The following is a 26,854-nucleotide window of genomic DNA, read 5'->3' on the forward strand; positions in this document are numbered from 1 at the left end:
CTGGCATCTTAGTAGTGAGGAACTATGTCAAGGTGTGGTAAAGCACCTCAATTATGCCCAGATCAGAAGACAGGATTGTAACCCTGATATTACCTCTATGAGCTATCGCGGGTGATTTCCTAGATTGGGTCCAATATATTTTGTCACGAATGGCAAAACCTCTTGTAATGTGATATAATCCACAATCACCTATTTGCCTCTACGATAGCCTTATGACACTTAAAGCAAAAAGTTTAGCATACAGTATTTGAATTTTTGGTACGTACTGTAATAATGACTACGCTCCGACAGCACACATCCACGTCAACCATTACGATTGTGTATTGTGAATCGTTATCTGGTTCCACCCCTCTGACAGTGACTAAAATAAAGCCTAGTGAATACATGTCGTGTAGTGTTGCCGCTGTCTGACCGAGTTTTTTTGGCAGTAGTCTGACATACTTTAATTGGGAAAGACCAAATTTGTCTAGTAGGCTGATCCAAGCAAAAATAGTGCTTTGCCACCAGTTTGGCATCATCTGGTGGTATCTTGGTGCCAAAGAACTTCTGTATGTTAAAGTTAGTTAAGTGGCTCATTTAGCCAAAAGTAGTGCTGTGCTATTATCTTGTAGCATTTATGGGCAATTATAAGCATCAATTACATGGGAATTTTTGCTTTCGGGGGGTAGAACGCAGTACCAAACCCTCCTGAGTTACGGGACAAAAATATGTGCCACAAAAAATACTTTCTGCCTTGAAAAAAAAAGATTTTTTTTCCTTCATAAATTAAGACTGTCTTCACAAAATTATGTAATTTTCCTTAGAAAAATAATTTTATAAAAATCACAACATGATCACTTTTCTCAAAAGTATTAAAAATGGACTCGCATTACTACGACATTTCTAACAGCGTTACATTTTTGTGAGAAAATAAACTCTTTAAATGGGTATATTTTGCCATGTACTGTAAAACGCCCATTTGTAGTCTGTACTGGAGGATTTGCAGAGACCACAACAACTTTGCATGTTGGGACTTTCAAGTTTACTCTATGAAATTTCTGGAAAAAATCATCACAATTTTTTCCGAGTATTTAGAATATTTCCTCTCAAGATTATCAACACTGTATTTTGTGTCTTGTAACATTACAAATTTTCTCAAAATATTACATTGTTGTTAAAAATCTTTTCAAACTTTTTTCACTCAGAATCATTTTTAACTATTGTTTTCGCACAACGTTACAATTGTTCTCCAAAAAATACAACTTTTGGGGGGGAAATATTCAAACCTTTGCTTTCAACATTCTGAATAAATTCTTAAAGTTATATTATTAATAGTATTAATATTTTTTAATTCCAATGCTGACGAAAACATTTTTGTATGAAATCCTCCAATTTTTTTTTTTTACACAGCTTTCTCGTAACATTCAGAATTTTTTTCTAGAAAAATAACCTTTTTGGTATTTTTCTAGTCGATAGTCGTCCTTCTAATTTCTGTTCATGTTATGACATATAAAACTTTCTCCTGTAAGACTATGTGGGAACACTATATAGAGTCTGAGCATGTGAGTGATGTTCTTGTCCTTGCAGGTTCCTCCGTGGTATTCCTGAAGAACCTAGGCCGGGGGTTCGAGGTCTTTCCCGAGGTCTTTCCCGAGGTCTCCCCGAGATCTGCCCCCTCCCCCTCCTCCTCCCAACCTTCCCCCTCACCCTTCCTGGACTATCTTACCCTTTCCTCTCCCACCTGACCAAACCCTCGACCAGCCTCAAGATGATGTGTGAGGTAATGCCCACCATCTCAGAGGACGGGCGAGGCGGCGGCTCCTCCTCTCCGGCGGGACCCGGCGGCAGCCACGGCGGAGGTATCGGAGGTGGGGTGGGAGGCTACAGTAGCCGGGACCCCCGCAGCAGTGGTGGGGGTGCAGACGAAGGGGGCAGCACGGGTAACTTGGAGTCGCTGATGGTCAACATGTTGACTGAGCGAGAGAGGCTGCTTGAGAGTTTGAGGGAGACTCAAGACAGCCTGGGAACGGCCCACCTGCGACTGCGAGAGCTGGGACACGAGAAGGAGTCGCTACAGAGGCAGCTGTCCATTGCACTGCCGCAGGTAGGACCAAAGCACACAGGCACCTTGACTTACAGGTTGAACTAGTTCTGGGATCACGCTCATAACTCAGAACCTCTCCACAAAAAAAAAACCCAACTACAAAAAAACGCCCCATTTATCTGTTCCAGCCACTTAAAAAAAAATAGCACTTTAGTCTACAATATTCAATCTGTTAATCAAAACCTGTAATCGAAGAATGAAATTTCAACATATTTTTCCATCGACTTCATGCATTCATTGAGTGCATACAGTATATGATTTATATTATTATTATTATATTTGGAGGTGGGACGGTGAAGCAGCTGTAAAGCGTTGGCCTGACAGTTTTGAGGTCCAGGGTTCAATCCCAGAACCATCTGTGTGGAGTTTGTATGTTCTCTCCGTCCCTGTGTGGGTTTTCTCCGGCCACTCCGGTTTCCTCCCACATCCCAAAAACATGCATTCATTGGAGACTCTAAATTTCCCCTAGGTGTGATTTTGGGTGAAAATGGTTGTGTGTCTTCATGTGCCTTGCGGTTGCGTGGCAACCAGTTCAGGGTGTACCCCTCCTCCTGCCCGTTGACGGCTGGGATAGGCTCCAGCACTCCCGTGACCCTTGTGAGGATAAGCGGCTAAGAAAATGGATGGATTATATGCATAGTTATACATAAAGACACTCACAACTGTTCAGTAAGCTGCAGTCATTTATTCAGTCTCCTCCAAAAGTATTGGAACGGCAAGGTCAATTCCTTAGTTTTTTGTTGTGTACTGAACACATTTGGATTTCAGATCAAAAGATATACATGAGACACAAGTTCAGAATTACATCTTTTATTTCATGCTATTTATATTGAGATGTGTTCAACAAGTCAGGACAGAGCATGTTTTTGTTTGAAGCCACCCACATTTCAAGTGAGCAAGAGTAGTGGAACAGACGCTAATAAATGAAGCCTGTGATCCATCGACTGTATTTGTATTTATTGAGTTTTGCATTCTTTGTAAATGTATACATAAAAATACAAGTTGTGAAATTGCATGGGGAAAAAAAAATCTACCTTTTCTGAAGTGAAGCTTTTGTTTGACATGTTATTATATTCATCCTAAAATATTTCTCCAGGTGGTATTCATTTTCACAGAATTGTACTGTGAATGTGGCACATCATTTTTTATACTCCTGAAACTATCCATGATTTGGCCAATAATTACTCTTATTACTTAATTATTTACTCACTTGATATTAATCTGCAAAACAAATCTCAGATGATTTTATTTTACTTTTTAATAATTACTCAGCAGGACAAAACATACACATGCGATGAAGACTCTGCTAACAACCCAGGCTAAATTTAGCTCTTCCCCTAGACAGGTGATTAACAGTAAAATATTGCTCCAACACCCGTGCAATTGGCTGGCAATCAGTTCAGGGTGTAACCCGGCTCCTGCTTGTTGACAGCTGGGATAGGCTCCAGCACTCCTGCGACCCTTGTGAGGATAAGCAGCTAAGAAAATGGATGGATGGATATTGCTTCAACATACTATTAAAAGTGTATCATGACTGTGGCTCTCCTGGCCCACGTTTGAGTCCGTCACTTTATCTTAATTGCTCAATTATTTTTCCTTCCTCACTTGCATATGAACCTCCCTCCTAAACTAAAATTTTAACTCACAGCAGAAAGCCTGAAAAAAAATCAACTTAGTGAGACTTGTAAATGAATGCACGACTGAAGTTTTATTCATAATGGTACTATTTCTGTTGCAGCGAGTTAGTATACGTGCATTGGTCAATCTCCTGGAGTGCGGGTGTTAGTCGCTGGCTCTATTTTCCCACAATTGTACAGTCGAGTTGGGCCACATCGCTTCAGGATGCGGCGAGCCTAATAAGAGAATGTCTGGCGTTGCCGAGAGACAGCGGTAGCAGAGAGAGCTAGATAAATGAAAAACAAAAACCACAGTGCGCTTATAACGATCATCTTGTGGCTGTTCAACAAGGTGGTGGATGGAGCGTCACGTGCAGTACAGTACATTTACAAAATGGAGGCCGCAGGAAGTGGAGAGAAGAATGTGGAAAGCAGGAGGCTCTTCACAGCAGTGTGTTTGAAGTCAGCCCAAAAATTCTCCCAGCATCCTTTTGGGCCCACAATTTGTAATCTGTTAAACCAGCATCCTCTCTTTTTTTCCCCTAGATTTTTGTTTCCCTAAAAATGTGTTTAAAAGGCGGGATTTCAAGACTTGAGTTATACTTGCATCTACTTTACTACAACTGTGGTTTCTGCCCATCTGTTTTTTTTTTTAGACAACCAACAAGCTCGTTAGCTTGGGTGACTCGATGTACTCTTGAGCAAATTTTTGTGCATCTTTTTTTGTTTTAAAATTATTTTTGTTCTTTGCATGAGGGATTTCATGACTGGAGTCGGCATGTTTTCATGTGCTCCATTGCAGTTCTTTCTCATTTCAGACGCGCCTTTTTTAGTGGACTGCTAGCCAGTTTGTCTGTGGATGTTATTTTTTTCCATTTTTTCTGACCCACCTCTTTTTTGGGACTAATAGCTAAGTTATTAGCTTGGGCGACCAACATTCCTGGGTGATGTCTGATTATTTTTTAAAAAGCTATTTTATTTTATTTTTATTCACATCACTGGTACACCTGCCTGACTTTAGTGCAGACAGCATGGATTCAGTTCTCACGCAGTAATGGTGTGATCATGATGGCAAATGGCTGTCTGCGTCTGCACAGTATGTGTCCTGTGACTTAATGGTGACCAGTTCATTTAGTTCACATTTTTACCCAAAGTCAGCTGGGAAAGGCTCCAGCTCCCCATGACGCTAACTAGGTTAAGCAATGTTTTGAGAATGGATGGATATTTTGAAATTGCAAGTGCGATTTCATGACTTCAATTGGCATGTGTTCATCCCCTCCACTGTAACTTGGATTCCTTCTTTTTTTTTTTGGACAACTAGATATCTTATCAACCTGGGTGACCAGGATTCCTCTTATGCATGGACAGGATTTTTTTTTTTTTTTTTCGTGTCACAAGTGCGATTTAATGGCTACAATTGGTACACATTTATCCACTTGGCTGCAACTCACACTTCTCAAACCGCTTCTTTTGGACAAAGCTAGCATGTTAGTCTGGATGACCTCTTTTACTTAGACAAAGTGATGTGATTTTATTACCTTGATGTTAATATTTATGTTTTTTTTCAAACCATTTCAAGCATCAATTTCTTATTGAACTTGTCAGGTATCAACCAACGTGTTAGGTTTCTAACAGCTGTTACTCCATTTCTCTACCTACCTGTGAAAATGTCATGTGAGTGTTAACGTCACGCCAAGTCAATCCGAGTGCTGCGCGTGTGAGTGACGTGTCGCTTGTGTTCTTTTGTTGACACGTTGTCATAGTTACTGGGCAGTCACACCAAAGGCAATTACACGTAATTGAACAGTTTGACGGCAATTAAACTAGGCTACTGTCAGTCAGTCAAGGCGCTGGCCCCTTTCCCGTCACCTCCGGGTGCTTCTTCTTAATGTGGAACACATGCAGGCACGCACACATACACACACACACAACACACACACACACACATCGCACGCATCGTCGGTACTGCCATGGAAAAGATGAAAGAAAGACCATAAATAGGAAGCCAGCTTGCTAGAACGCGCTTTTGTGTGCGTGCGATTGATGTATCATGTATCTGCCACACCTGAATTAAGTGACAAGATGGATGATAGGCTGATGTCTTTTTTTTGTTTGTTTTTGGCACGCTGTCACGCGATCGACCAAAACTGCATGGTAAATCGTGAATGACACATTGAGCACCCCTGCTCTGAATTGTCCATAGCTGTAAATCTACGTATGTGTGAGTGGTTTTGTCTATGTTTCCTGAGATTTGGTGGCGACCAATTCAGGGTTTAAACTGCCTGTTGTCCAGAGTCACCTAAGATACGCTACAGCATACTCTCGACCCTAGTGTGCATAAGCGGTATAGAAAATTGATGTATGGAATTAATCAAAACGAGCAGGGATTCCAACAGCTTCTTCCCACTCGCAAATAAATAAATCCTTGACCGGCTAACTCACAGTACAATTCCACTGTAACATGCTGATAATTTTCTGCTTTGGGTTTGTTCAGTGGACTGTCTGTCTACTGCTTTTTGTACACGACGTGTATGTCGTACTAGGGCGGCTCAAACTATTCGAGACAAATTCCTTGTGTGTTGTTTACTTACTTGGCCAACAAAACAGATTCTGATTCTGATTACATTACAGCTGTAGAGTTGAGGATTTAGACGATTTTAGCCAAGGTGGCCAGCATCACGAGGAGCTGATTTAGGCCCTAAAAGAGTGTTAATATATTGTATGTATGTATTCAGACAAGTCCTCCACTAGTTCAAATACAAATAAAAGGAACTGAACCCAGGTTTGACTAATGTTACTGTTCAATCCAATGCTGCTCTTAGTCATTGTAACCTTTAGTTTTGGGCAAATTAGCATACTGTTTTGAATCAGGCCTCCAATTGTAAATAAATAAATAAATAAACCACAGAATTCTGAATATCGGCCTCTGGTGGTATCCTGCAGGAGTTTGCGGTGCTGACCAAAGAGCTGAACCTGTGCCGGGAGCAGCTGCTGGAACGAGAGGAGGAGATCGCAGAGCTCAAGGCAGAGCGCAACAACACACGAGTCAGTGCACCTCTCATCCTATATTGAATATGTTAAATGCTCCCATATGCTGCTTCCTAAAAGTTAGGGGCATTGGGTTTTGGAGGATAATTTTAAGATCAACCTAAAATGTACTGTAACCTTTTCAGTTTAACTTTATTTGACCTTCTGTAAATTTTTCAAGGCACACATTCAACTGTTCAGTATGGCATTACTTTTCTGCCCAAAAAACTTACTGTTCTCTCATTTGTAATCTAGCCAATTGTTTGTTACATTGAAGCATTGTTTGAGGCGATATGCAACTGTACTACTGTACAGTACAAAATAATTGTTTATTAGTTTTTGGGTGGCCTAAAACACCAGCACAATACATAGTTATTCTAAGAAAATATTTGAAAAACTAAAAAATGTTGGGTTTCACATTTTATTCAAACTTACCATCCTGCTGGACTTGGTCATGGTGACATTGTTGACGTGCAGTTCTAATCACCGGCGTGTCGCTTTCATGAGCTGCGAGGAATTTGTGTCCTTTGTAGTTCTAAATCTGTTGCCAAAGAACTGTTACTGTACCAAAAATAGCATGTTCCAGACTCCAAAGATTTTTTTTAATATTTCTCAGAGTTAACACCACAGTAATGCTGCTCTCTCTCTCTGTTCTATGTACAATAGGAAATTGGTATAACCATTTTCACAGGGCTGCCACGTCAATGCCCCCATATTCAACATGCAGGACACGGAGGTGCCACTGTTACAATACTTTTGCACAGAGAAAACCTTTTGCGTTATAATTATTTGGTACAATTTAGGGCTGCAACGATTTATTATTTTAAGTATTGATTATTCTGTAAATTATTTTTTAGTTTAAGAATCACAAACTGGTAATAATCAGTTACTGGTTTGGTCCACAATGTCTGCAAAATAGGCTAAAATGTTAATAATTGTTTTCCAAAATAAAAGCAGTCAATAATAATAATAATAAAAGCATTTGCAAATGTCTTACTTTGATTGAACACAAACAATATCTGTCTGCTTTTATGGAGGACAAGGGAAATCAATAAAAATTTACTATAGAAAGGCTGAAATCAGAAGATTTGGACAATGTATACAATGAATGCGATGTGCGGTTCTCATAGCTGCTGCTGGAGCACCTGGAATGTTTGGTGTCGCGTCATGAGCGTAGCCTGAGGATGACGGTGGTGAAGCGTCAGGCACAGTCTCCCGCGGGGGTCTCCAGCGAGGTGGAGGTCCTTAAGGCCCTCAAGTCCCTGTTCGAGCACCACAAGGCGCTGGACGAGAAAGTCCGTGAGCGGCTGCGCGTGGCCCTGGAACGAGTGGGGGCACTGGAGGAAGAGCTGCAGTCGTCCTCGCAGGAAGTCAGTCTGGCGATGTCGTATCTCCTGGAATCGCCTACGCACATTCGCCACGTGTACTTTTCATGTTGTTCTTGTTGTAGGTGGTCTCTCTACGCGACCAAATCAAACGGCGGCAGCAGGGACTCGACAAAGAGGTTGGTTCACTTGTGCATGCAAAAAAGCAGGGAACAGGAAAAGTAATGAACAGTGTATAGAATGATGTTGGTGTCAACAAAAAGCCCACAAGAATATTCAGAGGTGTTTGGAGCAAAACTAGGCATTTGCCAGTTAATATTGTAGCAACATTCGTGGGTATAATGTAAAAATTTTGAAAAAGATATGTAGGGAGGTAAACGCTTGTGTTCGTGCACTTCCAGGTTAATCTGATATATTACAAAAATTAAAATCAAAAGGCACTTTTTATATGTATAAAATTTAGAGAAAGTGACAAGAAACCTTTTAATCAGACTCATTATCTGAAGGTTGCTACATTTTATGTAACAGGCACGGACGCAGAGGTTTAGTTAAAACTCGAAACACACACAAAACCAAGAGTGGAATTTAGAGAAAGAGACAGAAGAAAGAGACAGACAAAGAGGTCTCACTAAAGAAATAAAACAACTAATAATGGTAAAAAGAATAATTCTAAGTATATGAAAAGGGAAAGATAACATAGCGTCTTGGACTCAAGTAGAGATAGCTAGAGATAGATTAGAAGAGAAAGAGAGAGAGAGTGCGAGAGAGAGAGTGGCTAGTTATTTCCTTGAAATTATTAGGCAGTAATATTGTACAGTCTGGTAAACACTGTTCTGTTACTCAGGAATGTATTATTAGCTGGTTCGTGGTGGGGGTCTGTCTCAAGTCACTTCAGGAAGCAGGGAGGCAGGTTTGGTTGAATGAGAAAAAGGATGCAGAAAAGTTACAACAAAACAAAAGTTGTAGAAGACAAAATATTTTTGCCTTGTTGGAGAAAATGAGCATCTTCCTCCTCACCCTGGGTCTGGGATCCGCAAATTCAGAAAACCCACATTTGGCTGGGATTGGATCTTGTCAGTCAGCAGCAACTGTTCTGGAGGCTTAGAGCAGCGATTCATGGAGGCTAGGGAGCTGGATCTCCATCCCCACGGCTACTGAGCTATGTTCCCGAACTCGGAAAGGGCAGAGGGGAGGGGCGGCTGAGGCCAATCCATGGCTGTCAAGATTAGTCAGCCAGGGAATGAAGAGAGAAAAACAAAAGAGAGAACTGGTCGCAGAAGTCAGGGGTTAAATACCCCAGGAGCGTGTCAAAGAGGACTGAGGACCAGACAAGACTGCACTCATCAGCTTGAATGTAGTCTACAATTTTGACCCATAAAATGGGTTTAAAACATATAATACCAAAAATAACCCTCTACTTTGTATTCTTAACTCACAAGTCAAGATATAGAGTGACTGTTTAAACTTTAGTCTTGGTAAATCAACTGCTTATGGTTCAGATTGCTTTTCCTGGTGCTTGGAGTCAAATCAAGACAAACAGTTCTCAAAATCTAACAGCTGCACCTGTTAAGTTGATACACTGACACAGACATCAAGGCATACATTTGGAATAATTCGTCAGGCATCATAAAATATCCAAACAGGAATTTTCCTTTGGTCTATTTTTCTTTGTCCAAGCCACTTATCTTCACAAGGGTTGTGGTAGCCGTTTGTAAAAGAATTAAAAAAAAAAAGAAACTTGAAGACACAAAGATGCATTTGTGTTAGTTTTCATGGAAAACTCACATTAAACAATTGGAGAATAATCTGATATGAATGGAAAACATATTGCAAATAATAAAACTACAATTGGGACACTTAACAGTAAAGAGATTTTGGCATAAGTCTGAGAAATATTATTATTTTTTTAGAAACAGTTACGAGCTTTTTGATGGATAACAACTGCTAATAGTTCATCTCATATTTGAAAAAAAATAGATTTTCAAAAGGAAATTGTATGGACCAAGTCGATCATATTGATTATATTCTATGAACATACCCCTAATATTTAAATTGTATCCTTTAAAGCTCTTTCTCAGGCAGAAAAAAAAATCTTAATCTAATTTAAAACTTTCATTTTTGTTTAAAATCTAAATTTGACCCCTAACCCAGGCGTGAAACCTCAAGCCTGTCTTAAAACCCTATCCCAAGTTTGAAACCCTTTCACCAAAATCATAACTTGAAACCCCAAGCCTAGGTCCAAACCAGACCTAGGTTTGAAGCCCAAATTTTTTAAGCATTGTTTGAAATGACAATTCCTGTTTAAAACTTGAAACCGGAATGTGCCATCCCAACACAGGCTTGAAAGCTTTCCTTGAAAACGTAAGAGTAGTTTATTACCCTAACCTTGTCTCGAAATCCATTCCTAATAGAAAACTTGAAACTCTATTGTCTATTGAGAAATGCATTTTAGGGGTAAAACCCCAATTTCAGACCCAAACTCTGGCTTGTTTCTAAAACTCATGACTCGTTAAAGAATGTAACCCTGTCTTGAAACCGTATTTTTAAACCCTAAGCATGGATGAACTAAGGGTTTATTTTTGTATAGGGTAAGATTAGCATGTGTACCTAATGTGTAGTCAGTCGAGTGAACTCAGTCTTTTGTTTTAAAGATACCTTAATAGGGAGCATACCCTTACCTGTCTGTCAATAATATTTCAAATATTTCCCATGGTACTAGCGGCTTCCCAACGGGCCGTCGTCCATATTAGATGACGGCGAAGTGGACCGGCAGCGCGAAGGCGAGATTGAACGACAGCGATCTGAGTTGGGACAGCTCAAGGAGAGGTTGGCGCTCATGTGCAGACAGGTAGCGCACACACTACGCTGTGGTCCAACTAATATATACATGATACCACATGCATTGTAATCCAGCTCCGATTTTCTCTCGTAGGTAGTAGAGGTTGCACACAATGTTGATGTCATGTTTCTGTCACTTGTCAGGTTGGTGAGATCGAGGAGCAACTGACGTCAGCCAGGAGAGAACTGACACGATCCGAGGAAGCCAATCACAAACTACAACGAGATGTCAAGGAGGTAACTTTACCCACAACAAAAATGCATCACATTTACTGTAGAATTAATATATACTGTGTTAAGATGAACTGACCACTTTTTTCAAACACTAAACCTGTCTTGAAACACTACTTTGAAGCCCTAACTTGTCTCAAAAGCATACCATGGCTTGAAACCTTAATTAACCCTTGTGTTGGAACCCCAGGCCTATCTTGAAACATTACCAGAGGTTTAAAAATAAAATTGGAATTCCCTTTTTTTTTTTTTTAATGAAAACCCTGATTTTAAATCCTAATCCCTGTTTAAAATCCTAAACCTAATTTGAAACAATAACCCTTGTTTAGAACAGTAACCCAGGCTTGAAAGACTACTTTAAAACCCCAACTCCGTCTTTAAACATTAACATGAATTTTAAACCACAACTAGGTCTGAAAACGCTAATTTGAACCCCTTACACTGCCTTAAAATGTTAAATTAAACCCAACCTTTGTTTAAAACACCCAGTCTTCTTATTTTGATGCCCTAATTTGAAGCCCCTAACCCTCATTTCAAACCCTAACCCTGCCTTCAAAGTTTCATTTAGGCTTGGAAAAGGATTTTGAAACCCTACTTGTTTGAAAACCCCATTTTTGAAACACTACCCTTTGAAACTTTTATCCTGCCTTGTAACCCTGATTCCAAACTCTACCTGTTCTGACTGAGTTGTAATGTTATATAAAACTCCTAACTCGGTTATGAAACCTTAATTTGAATCCCAAACCATCTTTTAAAATCTTAATCTGGCTCGAACTCTTCATTTGAAACCCTAACCTGAAAGCTAAATGCATACATTTATCTGTAGATTGTAATTTGAAACCCTATCGTCTAAACTCTCAGGCTCTATGTCAGAGAGAAGACATGGAGGAAAGAATCACCACACTGGAGCGGAGGTGCAGAACGTCTATTTTTATTCTTTAGAAACTTCCTCTTCTTGTCCCTCCTCATCCTCGTCTTCATCCTTCTGCCTGCAGGTACCTGAGCGCCCAGCGTGAGGCGACGTCTCTCCATGACATCAAAGACAAACTGGAGAATGAGCTGGCTAGTAAAGAGTCTCTTCACAGACAGGTAAAAAACGCAAACTACTTTCCTGCTAGCATGCACGGATACATGCTACCATCTGTGGGCAGAGTGAGGAGAAGAACCGTCAGCTTCAGGAGCGCCTGGACGACGCCAAGCAGAAGCTGCAGCAAACGCTGCAGAGGGCTGAAACTTTGCCCGAGATTGAAGCACAGCTGGCGCAGAGGGTGGCCGCCCTCAACAAGGTACAACTAGAATTACAACAAAAATAGATTTTTTTTTTCAATCATACAAAACAGAATTGTTGCAGAATGAAACAATAAGATAATGTTTTCTTTTTGTTAAGTTTCACAATGTCAAATTGTCATTGTCCAAAATGGCTTCAAAACATTTGACAAAAAAAAAAAAAACTAATATCTGGTCCACTGAAAACAAGAGTGGTCTATGTCCATTTTGTCAGTTGTATAAAAGTGATTTAATTATTATTATTTTTTTTATACGGGTGTTCACCAAAGGGATGTGCCCTCTAGCCGGGCTTTGTTCGTCTCTGGTGACCCCCCCCCTTATCCCACCACCACCACGGCTGCCAAAAATAATCTTTCAAATTACATAGGCTTCTACACATTTAGCCAATAAACCTGATTCTGATAATGTAAACAATAATTAAAAATGTATGGTCCTTTAATTTTGGCGTTGGGCGACTATGCAAAGCAAAGGGTGAGTGACAAGCAAAAGGCATTGTGGGGGATGGAGGAGGAGGCAAACCTTGACAGACGAGAAAACATAAGTATGGACGTACGCATGTACGCAACTTAATTCCTCGAAAGTTTCTGAAGAAAGATAAATAGACATGCAAATATTTCCAATGTGCGTAAGCTCATGACAGTGTGTGACAGCGCTAGCGTGATTTGGTAAGTCGAGTGTCCAAGGCAAACGAAAAGCATCACGGGTAAAGATTGACGTCCCTTCCAGCCAATGGGATGCCAGAAAGATGCTACGGCGATAGCCAATGGGAGAGCAGCGCTATCGCGCCACACAAACCAAGATACAGGATGTTTATCTTTGATGGAATTTGGGGAATCCATGGCCTATGTTTTCCTTTCGTATCCAGAATTTCCTTCGTAACTAGAGACAATATTTTTCTGAGGAGGCGTTTCGTAACCTGAATTTTTCGTTACTAGGGACATTTGTAAGTTGAGGTACCACTGCATATGGTACAATAGCCTTTGTTTGCAATTACTGAAGTTCCTGTAGTTTTCTCACCAGGTTTCCACACACTGGCAGGGATTTTGGCCCTTTCTTCCACACTCAATGCAATGAAACTTAAAACGCTAATCGTAGAAGTTGAAGTTAAAACACCAGTTGACAACAGAGACAGAGTTGTCAACTGGTGTGTCATTTTCTTCAGGATGCGCTGCAGTAAAAATCAATATCTAATCATGAATGCTCATTATCTCATTTGGATAGCAGGCTAATACAGACACTTGCAGCATGTATCCCCTATAGCATAAGGCTTAAATAAGGCTTTTAATTTTTTGCAGCTCCAGCCAGATTTGTCATTTTTTTAGTGCCAACCCCTGTTCTAGACCACGGGTGGGCAAAATATGGCCCAAGGGTCACATACGGCCCGTTGACCAATTAAATCTAACCCGCTAAAGATTGGTACAGAATTGCTCAAATCATACCAAAATCACAGCTATATTCATTGGACCGTGTCTGTAATGCCACTATTTCCATGGTCCCAGCATGCTTTACGGCACCATGGAGGTCATTACACCTGCAAAGCATGCTGTGAACATATAAATAGCGTTTAAAAATGCATGTTTTGTGTCAATTATTTCATGACTCATTCATTTGTTTGTTTTATTATTTGCCTAGGTATACTATTCTGTTTGCTGTGGTGTGATAATTTTAGTTTCGATGTGACACCGTGACCGTAGACAACATCGTCAGTAGTGACCTGCATACGCAGGCAGTGTGTGCGGCAATGTAAGCTTTTTCTGCTAACAAATGTGAAATGCAATTGTACGTAAACGCTTGTGAGCACCATCATATGGTATCTTACACATGTGCTAAAACATGTGCTGGCAACCATGATAACTGTTTAACCAGTGTGTTCAAGATTACTTCATTGGACAAGTTGCACAACAATTGTGTTCATCAGGTAGGCTGTCCATTTTGGAGAAATTTTAAGACTTTCTAGTGTGTCTTTTGGTTGCAAAAATATGGTACATATCATACAGAGGTATATTAATACTGCATCCATTATTAGCCGATTTGCATTATTCACAGGTGATGTAGGGAATGTAACTGCTGCGAAAATGAGGGAACACTGTATGTGAAAATCACAGATACAAATGGCCAGGCTTGGCCATCCGGGAGGGGCTCAGATTAGACCCGCTGACAGATATAGTGGGTTTAGGCATCTGGTTAGGATGCCTCCCCGGTGTGGTGTTCCAGCCACGTCCGACCGGGAGTAGGCCCCAGGGACCCTAAACTATGTCTCTCGGTTGGCCAGGGTACGCCTCGGGATACCCCCAAAAGAAGCAAACGAAATGGTTGTGGAGAGGGAGGTCTGGGTTTCCTCACTTAAACAGTTCCCACGTCCGGACCTCGGATAAGCATAGGAAAATGCATGGAAGGTACATAATGTAGATTCTGGTGGTTTGCATTAATTAAGATCGCTTCCATCATGCTGAAATCATTGTAAAAATTCTTCATACTTACCTTTTTCATCATTATAAGATATTCTTAAAATATTGTGCACATAGTATTGGCAGAAGCCTTACATGTTGGTTCTTCAAGGTGCACGTAGTTTACATGTGTTTTCATACAAGGCCTAGAGTGAGCAGGTTATTTACAGCAAATGGTGCCAGTGGAGACGTCACGCAAAAGCTCCAGCATTTCCCGAAACCTTTTTCTTCCCCCTCTTTAAGCGTTGCCAAAAAGAAATAGCTGCGGTGCCAAACATTTAAACGCGCACAATTAATCTCAGACATGTCCTGGCAAGATGGATGCATGAGAGGGTGCTGATGCTTTTCTTCTTCTCCCACATCCCTCTCTAACTTCTCTTCCTCATTTTCATCCTTCTCCTCTTCCACCCTTCCTTCCTCTGTTTATTCTTTACTTCCTCCTCATCCTCTCTTTATATTTTCTTCCTCCATTGCCCCTTCTTTCTCCTCTTCCTCTTTCTCCTTTTCCTCCTACTATTCCTCTTCCTCCTCCTCACACCTTCCTTCTTTTTCACCCTCCTTCCTCCTGTTCTGTCTCTTCCTCCCTGCACCTTCTCCCCCATCACCTGTTCTCCCCCTCTTCCTCTCCTCTTCTTCCCCTCTCATTCACTTCTTCCTCCTACTCTTCCTTATCCTCTCCAGGCTGAAGAGCGCCACGGCAACTTTGAGGAGCGACTCCGCCAGATGGAGGCGCAACTCGAGGAGAAGAACCAGGAGCTCCAGAGGGTGAGTCACCCTTTACTTGTCTCTGCCCCACAAAGCTGCTCTTATTTTCTTAAGCAAAAGATGGCAATCTCATGCCAAACACAAATCTTGTTATGAATGCCCCCCCCCCCTCCCCGATATGTCTTACACAATTTTCTCCTCCTTTTCCGTCCCCTGAAGGCCAGGCAGCGTGAGAGGATGAACGATGAACACAACAAGCGTCTCTCGGATACCGTGGACAAGCTGCTTTCAGAGTCCAACGAGAGGCTACAGCTCCACCTCAAGGAGAGGATGGCTGCCCTGGAGGAGAAGGTGAAACATTGCTACATGCCTGTCATCATCATCATCATCATCATCATCATCATCAGCTTCATTGTCTAGCGTAACAAAACAATGATACACAGTGAACCACAGCAGACAATTTGACATTAGCAGAATCACCTCTTCACTATTTTTATTTAAAGTTGTGTTTTTTAAATTATAATGGCCATCAATTATTGACAGACTTTTCTATTCATTGTTGAGCCCGGTTCCCATCCGATAAAGGGTTATATGTTTCTGCCGCGCCATGATGGTTAAAATTCAGAACCAAAATACACTTCTTGAATTAAATGCCATCACTCATTTATGATGTAAGAGTAAAGACAGAATCGTCACTTGGGTAAACAAATGATATGCGGGAGTCGAATAACATTTCAAAAGTTTTTACACCCTCAATATAACATTTAGTGTGTAGAGCTTTTATTAAAAATCATCTTGCCAGGGTTCGTGAACATCAACAACCAAGATGATTTAGTTGCACAAGTGTGCGCACCTTTGTATAAGTGAAGACGTGAATGTGTTCAGAATTACACAATCCAACTCATGGTAAATGAGAGTTAGCACATGCAGTTGAAGCAAGAAGTTTACATACACTGAACATAAACACACATTTAATTTTTTTGTCTGACCGTCTGAAGTCAAATCAGACTAAACCACTCCTGTTTCAAGTCAATCAGGATCACCAAAATTATTTGATTTGGTTAAATGCCACAATAATGATGATAATTTGAGATTTTCATATAAAATTCATGGAGATCAAAAGTTGGCATACATTAGTATTGTGTAGCATTTCCTTTGAACCACTTGACATGGGTCAAACATTTTGGGTAACTTTCCACAAGCTTCTGACAGTACTCTGCTGAAATCCTGCCCCATTCGTCCTGACAGAACTGGTATAACAGAGTTAGGTTTGTCGTTGTATTGCTCGCACATACGTTTTTAGATCTTCCCACAAATTTTTGATGAGATTCAGATCAGGGCTTTGTGATGGCCACTCCAAGACTTTGACTTTGTTATCCCCAAGCCACTTTTTAAACCATATTCGTAATATGTTTAGGGTCATTGTCCATTTAGAAGACCCATTTGCCCCCAAGTTTTAGTTTCCTGGCTGTGTCTTAAAATGTTGCCTTAATATCTCCATGTAAGGTTCTTTCTTCATGATGATTTCTTCTTTTTTATGAAGCGCTCCAGTTCCTGTTGCGCACATGCTTCACAGTTGGTATGCTGTTCTCAGGTTTACAGTCTGTTTCCCCCTTTTTCCCTCCAGATGTAACATTGGTCATTATGCCCAGAGCTCCACTTTAGTTTCATCCAACAGCAGCACTTTTCCAAAGTCTTTATGTTAACTGTAATCTGACTTTTTAAAAAATGTTTCTTTTAGAGTAATGGCTTCATTTTCGGTGCGTGGTCTTTCAGCCTATGTTGGTGCAGGACTCGTTTCACTGTGGATAATGACACTTTCACCAAGTTGTGACCTTCTGGACCTCCCGTCTGTAGGCCGCCACCTCTCTTTTTGAGATCAGCACGACCACTATTGTGTCGTCAGCAAATTTGACAATAATGTTATAATTGTGGACTGGGCTGCAGTCAAAGGTGTAGAGACAGTACAGGAGGGGACTCAGCTTGCAGCCCTGTGGTGAGCCTGTGCTCAGTGTCCGGGTAGAGGAAGGTGGGAGCTTACAGTCAGGGGTCTTTTGGTCAAAAAGTCCTTCATTCAGGTGTATGTGAGAGAATGGAGGCCCAGGATGTCTAATTTAGTCATCAGAATGTCTGGTATGATTGTGCTAAAGGTCGTGCTCCAATCCACAGAGCGCATCCTAGCATAGTGTAGCCACGCGCAGAGCTATGTTGATGGGTTCCTCTTTTGGGGATGACTGCTATGGCCCGTGATAGGTTGAAGATCTTGCAGGAGACACTGGACAGCTGGTGGGCAGATGCTCTGAGCACCTTGGCTGGTACTCACCCTGGGCCAGCAACCTTCCTGGGGTTCACGACCAGGAGCACACGCCTCATATCATGCTCCTGTACAGTGAGTGGGGAGTTTTTGGAACCTAGGAGGGCTGGTACTGCTAAGTGTCGCTGTGTTGAATCGAGGCGAGCAAAGAAGTTGTTGAGCTCCTCTGCCAATGACTCGCTTGTGTCTCCTGGTGTCACATCATCTCACAGCCTCTGAACTTTGCGAGGCTTTGTTAACTTTACCACACCTCTTCTTTCCTCCTCCTGTACTCTGTCTTGGCATTTTAATGCTTTTTTTCAGTTCAGCTCAAGCCGTGCTGACCTGAAGACAGTGTCATAGGCCGTGAAGAGTGAGTGGATCTGGCTGGTCATCCAGGATTACTGATTTGAAAAAACCTGATATGGTTTCCATACAGATCTGGCAGTGAGGTACAGTGAAGAAAATAAGCATTTGAACACCCTGCTATATTGCAAGTTCTCCCACTTAGAAATCATAAAGGGGTCTGAAATTTTCCTCGTAGGTGCATGTCCACTGTGGAAGAGATAATTTAAAAAGAAAAATCCAGAAATCACAATGTATGATTTTTTTTAAATGATTTATTTGTATGATACAGCGGCAAATAAGTATTTGAACCACTGAGAAAACCAATGTTAATATTTGGTACAGTAGCCTTTGTTTGCAATTACAGAGGTCAAACAGTTCCTGTATTTGTTCACCAGGTTTGGACACACTGCAGGAGGGATTTTGGCTCACTCCTCCACATAGATCTCCTCTAGATCAGACAGGTTTCTGGGCTGTCGCTGAGAAACATGCAGTTTCAGCTCCCTCCAAAGATTTTCTATTGGGTTTAGGTCTGGAGACTGGCTAGGCCACACCAGAACCTTGATATGCTTCTAACAGAGTCATTCCTTGGTTTTCCTGGCTTTGTGGCTTGGGTCATTGTCATGTTGAAAGACCCAGCCACAATCCGTCTTCAATGCTCTGACTGAGGGAAAGAGGTTGTTTCCCCAAAATCTCAAAATACTTGGCCGTGGTCATCCTCTCCTTAAAACAGTGCAGTCGTTCTGTCCCATGTGCAGAAAAACACCCCCAAAGCATGATGCTACGACCCCCATGCTTCACAGTAGGGATGGTGTTCTTGGGATGGAACTCATCATTCGTCTTCCTCCAAAAACGGTTAGTGGAATTATGACCAAAAAGTTCAATTTTGGTCTCATCTGACCACACCACAACACTTTCTCCCATGACTCCTCTGTATCATCCAAATGGTCATTGGCGAACTTAAGACGGGCCTTGGTGGTTTAAGCAGGAAACCTTCTTGGCCATGCGTGATTTCAAACCATGACGTCTTAGTGTATTACCAACAGTCACCTTGGAAACGATGGTCCCAGCTCTTTTCAGGTCATTGATCAAGTCCTGCCATGTAGTCTTGGGCTGATTCTTCACCTTTTTCAGGATCATTGAGACCCCACGAGGTGATATCTTTCATGGGGCTACATTCCGATTGAGATTGACCATCACGTTTAGCTTCTTCCATTTTCTAATGATTGCTCCAACAGAGGACCTTTTTTCACCAAGCTGCTTAGCAATTAGCAAGTAGCTCTTTCCAGCCATGTGGATTTGTACAATTTTGTCTCTGGTGTCTTTGGACAGCTCTTTGGTCTTGGTCATGTTACTAGTTTGAGTCTTACTGATTGTATGGGGTGGACAGGTGTCTTTATTCAGCTAACAACCTCACACAGGTGCATCTGATTCAGGAGAATACATGGAGTGGAGGTCGACTTTCTAAGGCAGACTAACAGGTCTTTGAGAGTCAGAATTCTAGCTGATAGACAGCCTGTTGAAACACTTATTTGCGGCTGTCAAAAAAAAAAAGTTAAAATATCATACATTGTGATTTTTCGATTTTTCTTTTTCGATTATCTCACTCACAGTGAACATGGACCTACGATGAAAATTTCAGACCCCTCCATGATTTCTAAGTAGAAGAACTTGCAATATAGCAAGGTGTTCAAATAAATATTTTCTTCACTGTACAGGCTTGGAAGAGGTGGCCTGTGTGCATTGTTCTTTAGTCTTAGCAGGAAACGATGACCCTACTTTTGCTTCTTCTCTCTTCGCCGCCTGTGCCGCTTCGCCGGCCTGACACCAACTCGTCTGGAATGTTATGTTTGCACTGAAAGTGTTATTTTTTGTTGGTGTCCAACGTCCAAAATTTCCTGGAGGGTTTTGCAACATCGTGCCGAACCATAGGTGAGCAAAGTGCCCAGAAAACAAACTCAAAAATACAAGTAAAAGCACTTATAAGGAGAGCCATAAGGTGCTGATTCTGTACGTGTCGTCATACACATGCACAAAATGAAGTGTGTCTTTTTGCACAGTGTATGTAAACTTCTGACTTCAACTGTGTCTGCCACCATTTAAAGTGTTTCTGCTAAACTGTAAATAAAGTTGTGATGTAGCAGGCCTTTCCTGGTTTCATTACATTATCTCAGTTGTTTATTTTACCCTCCTTTTCCAAAATACATCTTTTTAATTTGTTTGTCCAGTAGAAAAGATTGTAGATTATAGAAAATTTTGAAATGATTAGTTTTGGTCAGATTTTTTTTTTGTATCAGAAAAACTTCACATTAGAGCACAGGTGCATTTTAATATCCACTGTTCATACAGTCTTAATGTTTTTGCGATGATCTCATCCAGTGTGTTGTCCATTTGTAATAATGGAACAAAACCTGTGGTGTCCACTCCTTGCAGAATGCTCTCTCTGAGGAGCTATCGAACATGAAGAAGATTCAGGATGACCTTCTAGCAAACAAGGTGAGACTATTTCTTTCCTTCTAATTTGCTTTGTGGTTTTATGCAGCCATTCTTACCACTTGACTGCGTGTCATTCACCTGTCAGGACCAGCTCATTGCTGAGCTGGAGCGCCTTCAGCTTGAACTGGATCAACTGAGAGCCAGGCCTGGAGGCTCTTATTCCAGGTGGGGAAAAAAAATCTCAACTGTTCATCACCATATTTTCACACTGTCCCTAATTTCTTTATGGACACATACTTGTCTTTACATTGCATGACTTCTTTTCTGCATTATGGGTAACCTTTCATGCGCTGTTCTGTCTGGGATATCATCTCCCTGTCTTTCCAGTCGATCTCTACCCGGCAGTGCTCTGGAGCTGAGGTACTCCCACGGGGGCGGCTCTCTCCCAGTGGGCTCTACTACTCATCTGGACACATTCGGGAATGCCTCCCTGGGTGGCAGGCGAAGCCACCGGTCACGATGGAGCTCGGCCAGAGAGGATTCCACCAAGGTTGGCTTGAAAAATGGCTCTATATTTGCACTTGCATGTATAATGGTGACGACTCGGGACACTTCTTTCCACAAACCCAACTCCAATGAAGTTGGAATGTTATATTAAACCTAAATAAAAACAAAAAACAATGATTTGCAAGTCATTTCAACCTATATTTAATTGGATACATTACAAAGATGATATTTATTATTCAAACTGATGAACTTTACTGTTTTTAGCAAATAATCATTCACTTTGAATCTTATGGCTGCAGCAAATTACAAAAATGCTGGGACAGGGTCATGTGTACCACTGTGTTACAGTTTTTTGGTTTTTTTTTTAACAACATTCAAGAAACATTTGGGAACTGAGAACAGTAGTTTTTGAAACTTTGGAGGTGGAGTTCTTTCCCATTCTTACTTGATGTACAGCTTAAGCTGTTCAACAGTCCGGGCTCTTGTCACATTTTATGCTTTATAATGAGACGCACATTTTCAAAGGGAGACAGGTCTGGACTGCAGGCAGGCCAGTCTAGTACCTGCACTCTTTTACTACGAAGCCACGCTGTTGTTACATGTGCAGAATATGGTTTGCCATTGTATTTCTGAAAAAGCAGGGTGTTCATGAAAAAGACTTTGCTTGGATGCCGGCAAATATTTCTTTAAAATGTATTTATCTTTCAGCATTAATGATGCCTTCACAGATATGTAAGTTTCCCATGCTATAGGCACTAACACATCTCCATACCAACATAGATGCTGGCTTTCAAACTTTGCGTCCATAACAGTCTGGATGGTTTGTTTCCTCTTTGCCCCGGAGGACACGACGTCCACAATTTCCCCAAGTGATTTGAAATGTGTACTCATCCGACCATAGAACACATTTCCACATTGCATCAGTGCGGAGATGTCAAAGTCATTTTTGTTGCGGGCCACATTGTAGTTACGGTTTCTGTGAGTGACTGTGAAACCATAAACATCTTTAATGGCTTTATCATATTTACACACACAATTTATGAAATAGTTTTGGATCTAAAAATCAACTGTAATGGGTTTTTCAACTGTTGTTCATGTTTGGTGACACATAAATGGTTGTAATAGTTCATTATAATCTATGATATACTATGTCCCTGGCAACTGACTGGCGACCAGTTCTGGGTCTAGTTTGTCTTTGCAGCTTGTAAAATGGATAGATGGAACATATATGATATATGAAAATTTGAAATTTGGTACACATTAAAACGAGAACGATGGAAGGTGACACAAATAATTTGAATTCATGGGCCACATGACATCATGTGGCAGGCCGGATCTGGCCCCAGACCTTGAGTTTATACCTGTGCATCAGTCCATCTTGTATGAGCTCAGGTTCGGAGAAGCTGGCGGCGTTTTTGTGCGTTGTCGATAAATGGCTTTTGCTTTGCATAGTACAGTTTTAGGTCGTACTCATGGATGTAGAGCCGAATTGTATTTACTGACATTGGTTTTCTGAAGTGTTCCTGAGCCCATGTGATGATATACTTTACACATTGACGTCGGTTTTTGATGAAATGCTGCCTGATGGATCGGAGGTCATGAAAACTCAATGTTTGTTTTTGACCTTGCCGCTTTCATGCAGCAATTTCTCCAGGTTCTTTGAAGATTTTGATGATATTACTGACCATAGATGACAAAATTGTGTATGTGTGTGTTTGCAGTATACAGACTGGGAGACGGGGGCACTGCTGGGGTCCAGCTACGACCATGGTGTGGACGTGGGGTGCTCGGACGACGAGGATGACGGAGACCATCGCTTCGGGTCTGAGCTGCTGTCTCCCAGCGGACAGACGGATGTACAGACTCTAGCCATCATGCTGCAGGAACAGCTGGAAGCCATCAATAAGGAGATTAAGTAAGATGGAAGCCTGCAGGCTCTGTGCAAAGCTATGCTCATGAGATACCTGACTTGGCCTGTCACGTTAATTACTATATCGTTCAATAAATAAAATGGACATGACTGTTTTTTTTAACCTGATAAATTGTCATTGTTGTGGTGAGACAGTATGCGGATCCCACCGTGAGCCAACACAGCTCGACGGCTGTGTTATTAGCCACTTGTGGGCTCCCGGTACGCTGCCAGACTGGCACATCTGATGGTGTTGGCTCCGTCCAATACTCCACAGCCTTGCTCCATGTGCAGGGTGTAGTCATACAAAAGAGAAAAACTTAAAGTATATAACCTTCAATGGACAATCTGAAATCCTGGGTGTAAGGGAAGAGGAATTTGGGACCAATGATAAGTTGGTGAGTGATAAGTCAATAATTTCTGACTTATTACTGTAGAGTTATGGGAAATTAGTAGTCATCCATGATTTAGTTGCAGAGAGTCTACACAGCCATGCTTCACAATGCTAAGTTTTGCTAATGAAACTCTTACAAATGACATTACTGAAATGGAATTGTTCTTTTGAGAAGTTTTCGAATGCAAGAAGGAATTAACGTGAGCGATAAGGTTCCAGACTGTATGCTAAGCTGTGCTCATGAGACTCCTTTCCTAGGTTGATCCAGGAGGAGAAGGAGAACACAGAGCTGCGTGCAGAGGAAATTGAGAGCCGTGTGAGCAGCGTGGCCCTGGACAGCCCGCCCATCCCGCCCTCCTCGCTGGGAAGAGATGGTGGCGGGCGAGGCTTCATCCCATCCTCCATTACCTCCTCCACCCTGGCCTCCCCGTCACCTCCCAGCTCGGGGCACTCCACCCCTCGCTTGCCTCACTCGCCTGCCCGTGAAAATGACAGACTGGTGCGTTCCTAGTTATTGTAACCATTCATTGTTTTGATGATACCCAGTAATATACTATTGGAGCCATCTTGTGTTAAACATTTCAGACCAGCAAAGACGACGAGCGCTCCCTAGCCCTACTAGATTCCACGCCACCACCCACACCACGAGCCCTGCGCCTGGACAGGATGACACTCACTCACCCTGGGGCCCTGCTGGATGATCCCCGCGAGTTCCGCAGGTGAAAGGCAACAATTACTGTTTCTGCTTTTTATGATATGTCACACGGTTTTTAGTCTTTTGACTGCCCGTGATTCCTCCAGCCTGTCAGCAGACGGCAGCAGCTCCAACAGCAGCCAGGACTCCCTGCACAAGTCCAGCAAGAAGAAGAGCATCAAGTCCTCCATTGGACGACTCTTTGGGAAGAAGGAGAAAGGCAGGATGGGACAGCCTGGACGGGATGGCTCAGCCTCGCTTGGTAAGAAGATGAGGGAAGTACAATGTTTGAGACAAAGACAAAAACCTCTGAAAAAAGTGACAGTGTATAGCCAACTCTGAACTTCCTGTGCTTCGAACAGCGTCAACACCCTCTGAAGATCTGGCCTCTGGAGACCCCATGGGCATGAACAAGACTGGGACTTTGGGTCCAGCAGACAAAGACAGGCGCAGCAAGAAGAAGCAAGTGGCATATTTCTCTTTCTTTTAAAAGAAATCATACTTCATATTTCGTATTCATATTGTCAGGCATGAGCTGTTAGAAGAAGCATGTCGCCAAGGATTGCCCTTTGCATCCTGGGATGGTCCTACTGTGGTGTCATGGCTGGAGGTACACCGCCACCTTTTTTAACATCTCTTTCCTAAGCCCTCTTCAACTGATCCTGCTACCAATGTTCCTTTCAGTTGTGGGTGGGCATGCCCGCCTGGTATGTGGCGGCCTGCCGGGCCAACGTAAAGAGCGGTGCAATCATGGCCAACTTATCGGATACGGAGATCCAGCGTGAGATCGGCATCAGTAACCCTCTGCACCGCCTGAAACTAAGGCTCGCCATCCAGGAGATGGTGTCGCTCACCAGCCCCTCGGCCCCAGCCAGCACTCGCTCGGTCAGACTCTGTGACCATCGCACACGTTCAGAACATTCTGTGTATAATTACATCAACTTACTTGGTTTAGGTGGTTATTTTAAATCTATATGCATTTATTTTATAACTGAGCTATTGTTCGGCATTGATGCATTATAGCAATCACTTTTTAACCAAACAAGGTTTTGTTCAAAATTACATAAAATTATTAAAATTATTATGAGGTCTTGCAAAAAACGTGTTTTTGTGCACAGAAAACATGTTCTTAGGTACACAAAACATGCTTTTGTACTCAATATTTCCAGTTACTAGTACGAAATTTCGGCACAAATTTAACGCCATAGAAGTGGAGGGGGCATTGGCCCCAGGCATACAACTCTGGGAAGGCATCCTGACAGATTTGGATGGGCATTAAATGCCTGATTAGTAGGTCAGCTGGTAGAATTTGAGTTCGATTTTGGAAGGTAATGTTTATCTTGTCCAGTTAACCAAGGCTACATTCCCTAGTTTAAACAATGAATTCCACACAGATGAAACACATTCATGTGGCTGAAACAAAACTTCCAATAAAACCTTCAAAGAATCGAAACCAGTAAAATCAAACAGAATATAAAACATAACATGAAACGTAATGCAATAAATGTCAACATCTGTAAAGAAAGAAAAAAATGCCGTGATTTTCCAACGGTTGGTCTCAGTAAATTAGGAGCAGCTTAGGTTCGGCCTGGAGTTTCATGAAAAAACAACCAAAAAAAAAAATCACATTTTACTGTCTGCATGTCAAAAAATATCAAAATCCACTTCTCACATCCGTATACAGTACATACACTTAGAGTGTTATGACACTAGTTTAAGAAAAGCTTGGGCTGCTAAGTGTTCCTGAATGCAAGACGTGACTTAATCAAATATATCCTTTTTTTTTTTTTTTTCCCCATCTCACCACGTCGGTTTTGTCTTCCCTTGGGCTGCAGTCAACCAGCAATGTTTGGATGACCCATGCCGAGATGGAGTCCTTGAATGCTGCAATCAAACCGCCGGTTAGTAGCTGTCTTCCTTTATTTAATATATTTTTATTTCATATAATTCTTCCCATGTTACTCCTGCACTATATTTAATGTGTAGTTTTTTTCTCACAGTTTTCATATGTATAGTTGCTTATTTGTGAATATTTTCAGTTTCTTATTTAATATCCATGTTGATGAGTCTCATTCCTCCTCCTCCTTTTCTTCTTCTGTGGTTGTGCCTCGTAGTGTCAAGCATCTTCTTCTTGTCCCTCTGATTGTTGTTTCACTCTGAACCGCTTCCAGCTAATTGCCCGTTCACTAACACACTCTTCCTCCCTTTGTCCTCTTTCCACGGCTGCTCCTCTGCTTCGCCTCCACCCCTTCCTCCTCCTCACCACCCCTTCCACCACCACCTCTTCGCTCTCTGTCTATCCCCCCCTCTCTTCTCTCCTCTTGGACTTCTAGGAGCTGAAGGAGTTCAGCTGGGATCAGGTGAGGAAAAGCACACTTTATCGATGCATCGGTGGGCAAATTGTTCTGCTCAAGGGCTCCATTTGAGTTTTAAAGCTGACAGATTTGGGAATTTGTACATGAAGTGATATTAGTGGATTTAAAATGGATGAAATAATTTATTAATAAAATAATAACTGTTTTTATTAGCTATAATTTATTTAATTTCCATGAATTAGCCATGTAATAAAATAAAATGAATAATTAAATCAGAGTATTCATGATTTGTGGCCAAATATTTATTTTAATAAATTGATAAAAAGAATTTCCCTGTGATTGACTGCTGACCAGTTCAGGGTAATATACTGACTCCCGCCCATAGTCAACTGGGATAGGCTC

General features: G+C 41.7%; 1 protein-coding gene and 1 long non-coding RNA gene across 3 annotated transcripts in view; one reads left to right on the plus strand and one right to left on the minus strand.

Annotated features, from left to right (window-relative positions):
- The window catches only part of ppfia3 (PTPRF interacting protein alpha 3), a 62,818-nt gene that overhangs the window by 884 nt on the left and 35,080 nt on the right, over positions 1-26,854 (plus strand). The window contains exons 2-24 of the mRNA XM_061846034.1: positions 1,567-2,083; positions 6,643-6,744; positions 7,857-8,096; positions 8,177-8,230; positions 10,771-10,899; positions 11,034-11,126; positions 11,982-12,034; positions 12,116-12,209; positions 12,272-12,406; positions 15,536-15,619; positions 15,779-15,910; positions 20,631-20,693; positions 20,779-20,858; positions 21,021-21,183; positions 22,862-23,055; positions 23,702-23,942; positions 24,029-24,162; positions 24,245-24,399; positions 24,500-24,599; positions 24,666-24,747; positions 24,822-25,022; positions 25,973-26,038; positions 26,471-26,497. Of these exons, the coding sequence (XP_061702018.1) occupies positions 1,748-2,083; positions 6,643-6,744; positions 7,857-8,096; positions 8,177-8,230; positions 10,771-10,899; positions 11,034-11,126; positions 11,982-12,034; positions 12,116-12,209; positions 12,272-12,406; positions 15,536-15,619; positions 15,779-15,910; positions 20,631-20,693; positions 20,779-20,858; positions 21,021-21,183; positions 22,862-23,055; positions 23,702-23,942; positions 24,029-24,162; positions 24,245-24,399; positions 24,500-24,599; positions 24,666-24,747; positions 24,822-25,022; positions 25,973-26,038; positions 26,471-26,497 (2,958 nt within the window). The 5' untranslated portion in view covers positions 1,567-1,747. The remainder of the gene's footprint in view (positions 1-1,566; positions 2,084-6,642; positions 6,745-7,856; positions 8,097-8,176; positions 8,231-10,770; positions 10,900-11,033; positions 11,127-11,981; positions 12,035-12,115; positions 12,210-12,271; positions 12,407-15,535; positions 15,620-15,778; positions 15,911-20,630; positions 20,694-20,778; positions 20,859-21,020; positions 21,184-22,861; positions 23,056-23,701; positions 23,943-24,028; positions 24,163-24,244; positions 24,400-24,499; positions 24,600-24,665; positions 24,748-24,821; positions 25,023-25,972; positions 26,039-26,470; positions 26,498-26,854) is intronic.
- Positions 2,404-8,011, minus strand: LOC133514382 (uncharacterized). 2 transcript variants are annotated; one of them, XR_009798795.1, is made up of 3 exons: positions 7,872-8,011; positions 7,162-7,267; positions 2,404-6,690 (listed from the first exon to the last, which is right to left on the minus strand). It is a non-coding gene; the product is annotated as an uncharacterized LOC133514382 (long non-coding RNA). The 2 variants fall into 2 exon arrangements; XR_009798794.1 differs by having other exon boundaries at positions 2,405-6,687.

This window comes from Syngnathoides biaculeatus, chromosome 16 (assembly GCF_019802595.1).
Source record: "Syngnathoides biaculeatus isolate LvHL_M chromosome 16, ASM1980259v1, whole genome shotgun sequence".
In the NCBI taxonomy this organism is placed as follows: Eukaryota; Metazoa; Chordata; class Actinopteri; order Syngnathiformes; family Syngnathidae; genus Syngnathoides; species Syngnathoides biaculeatus.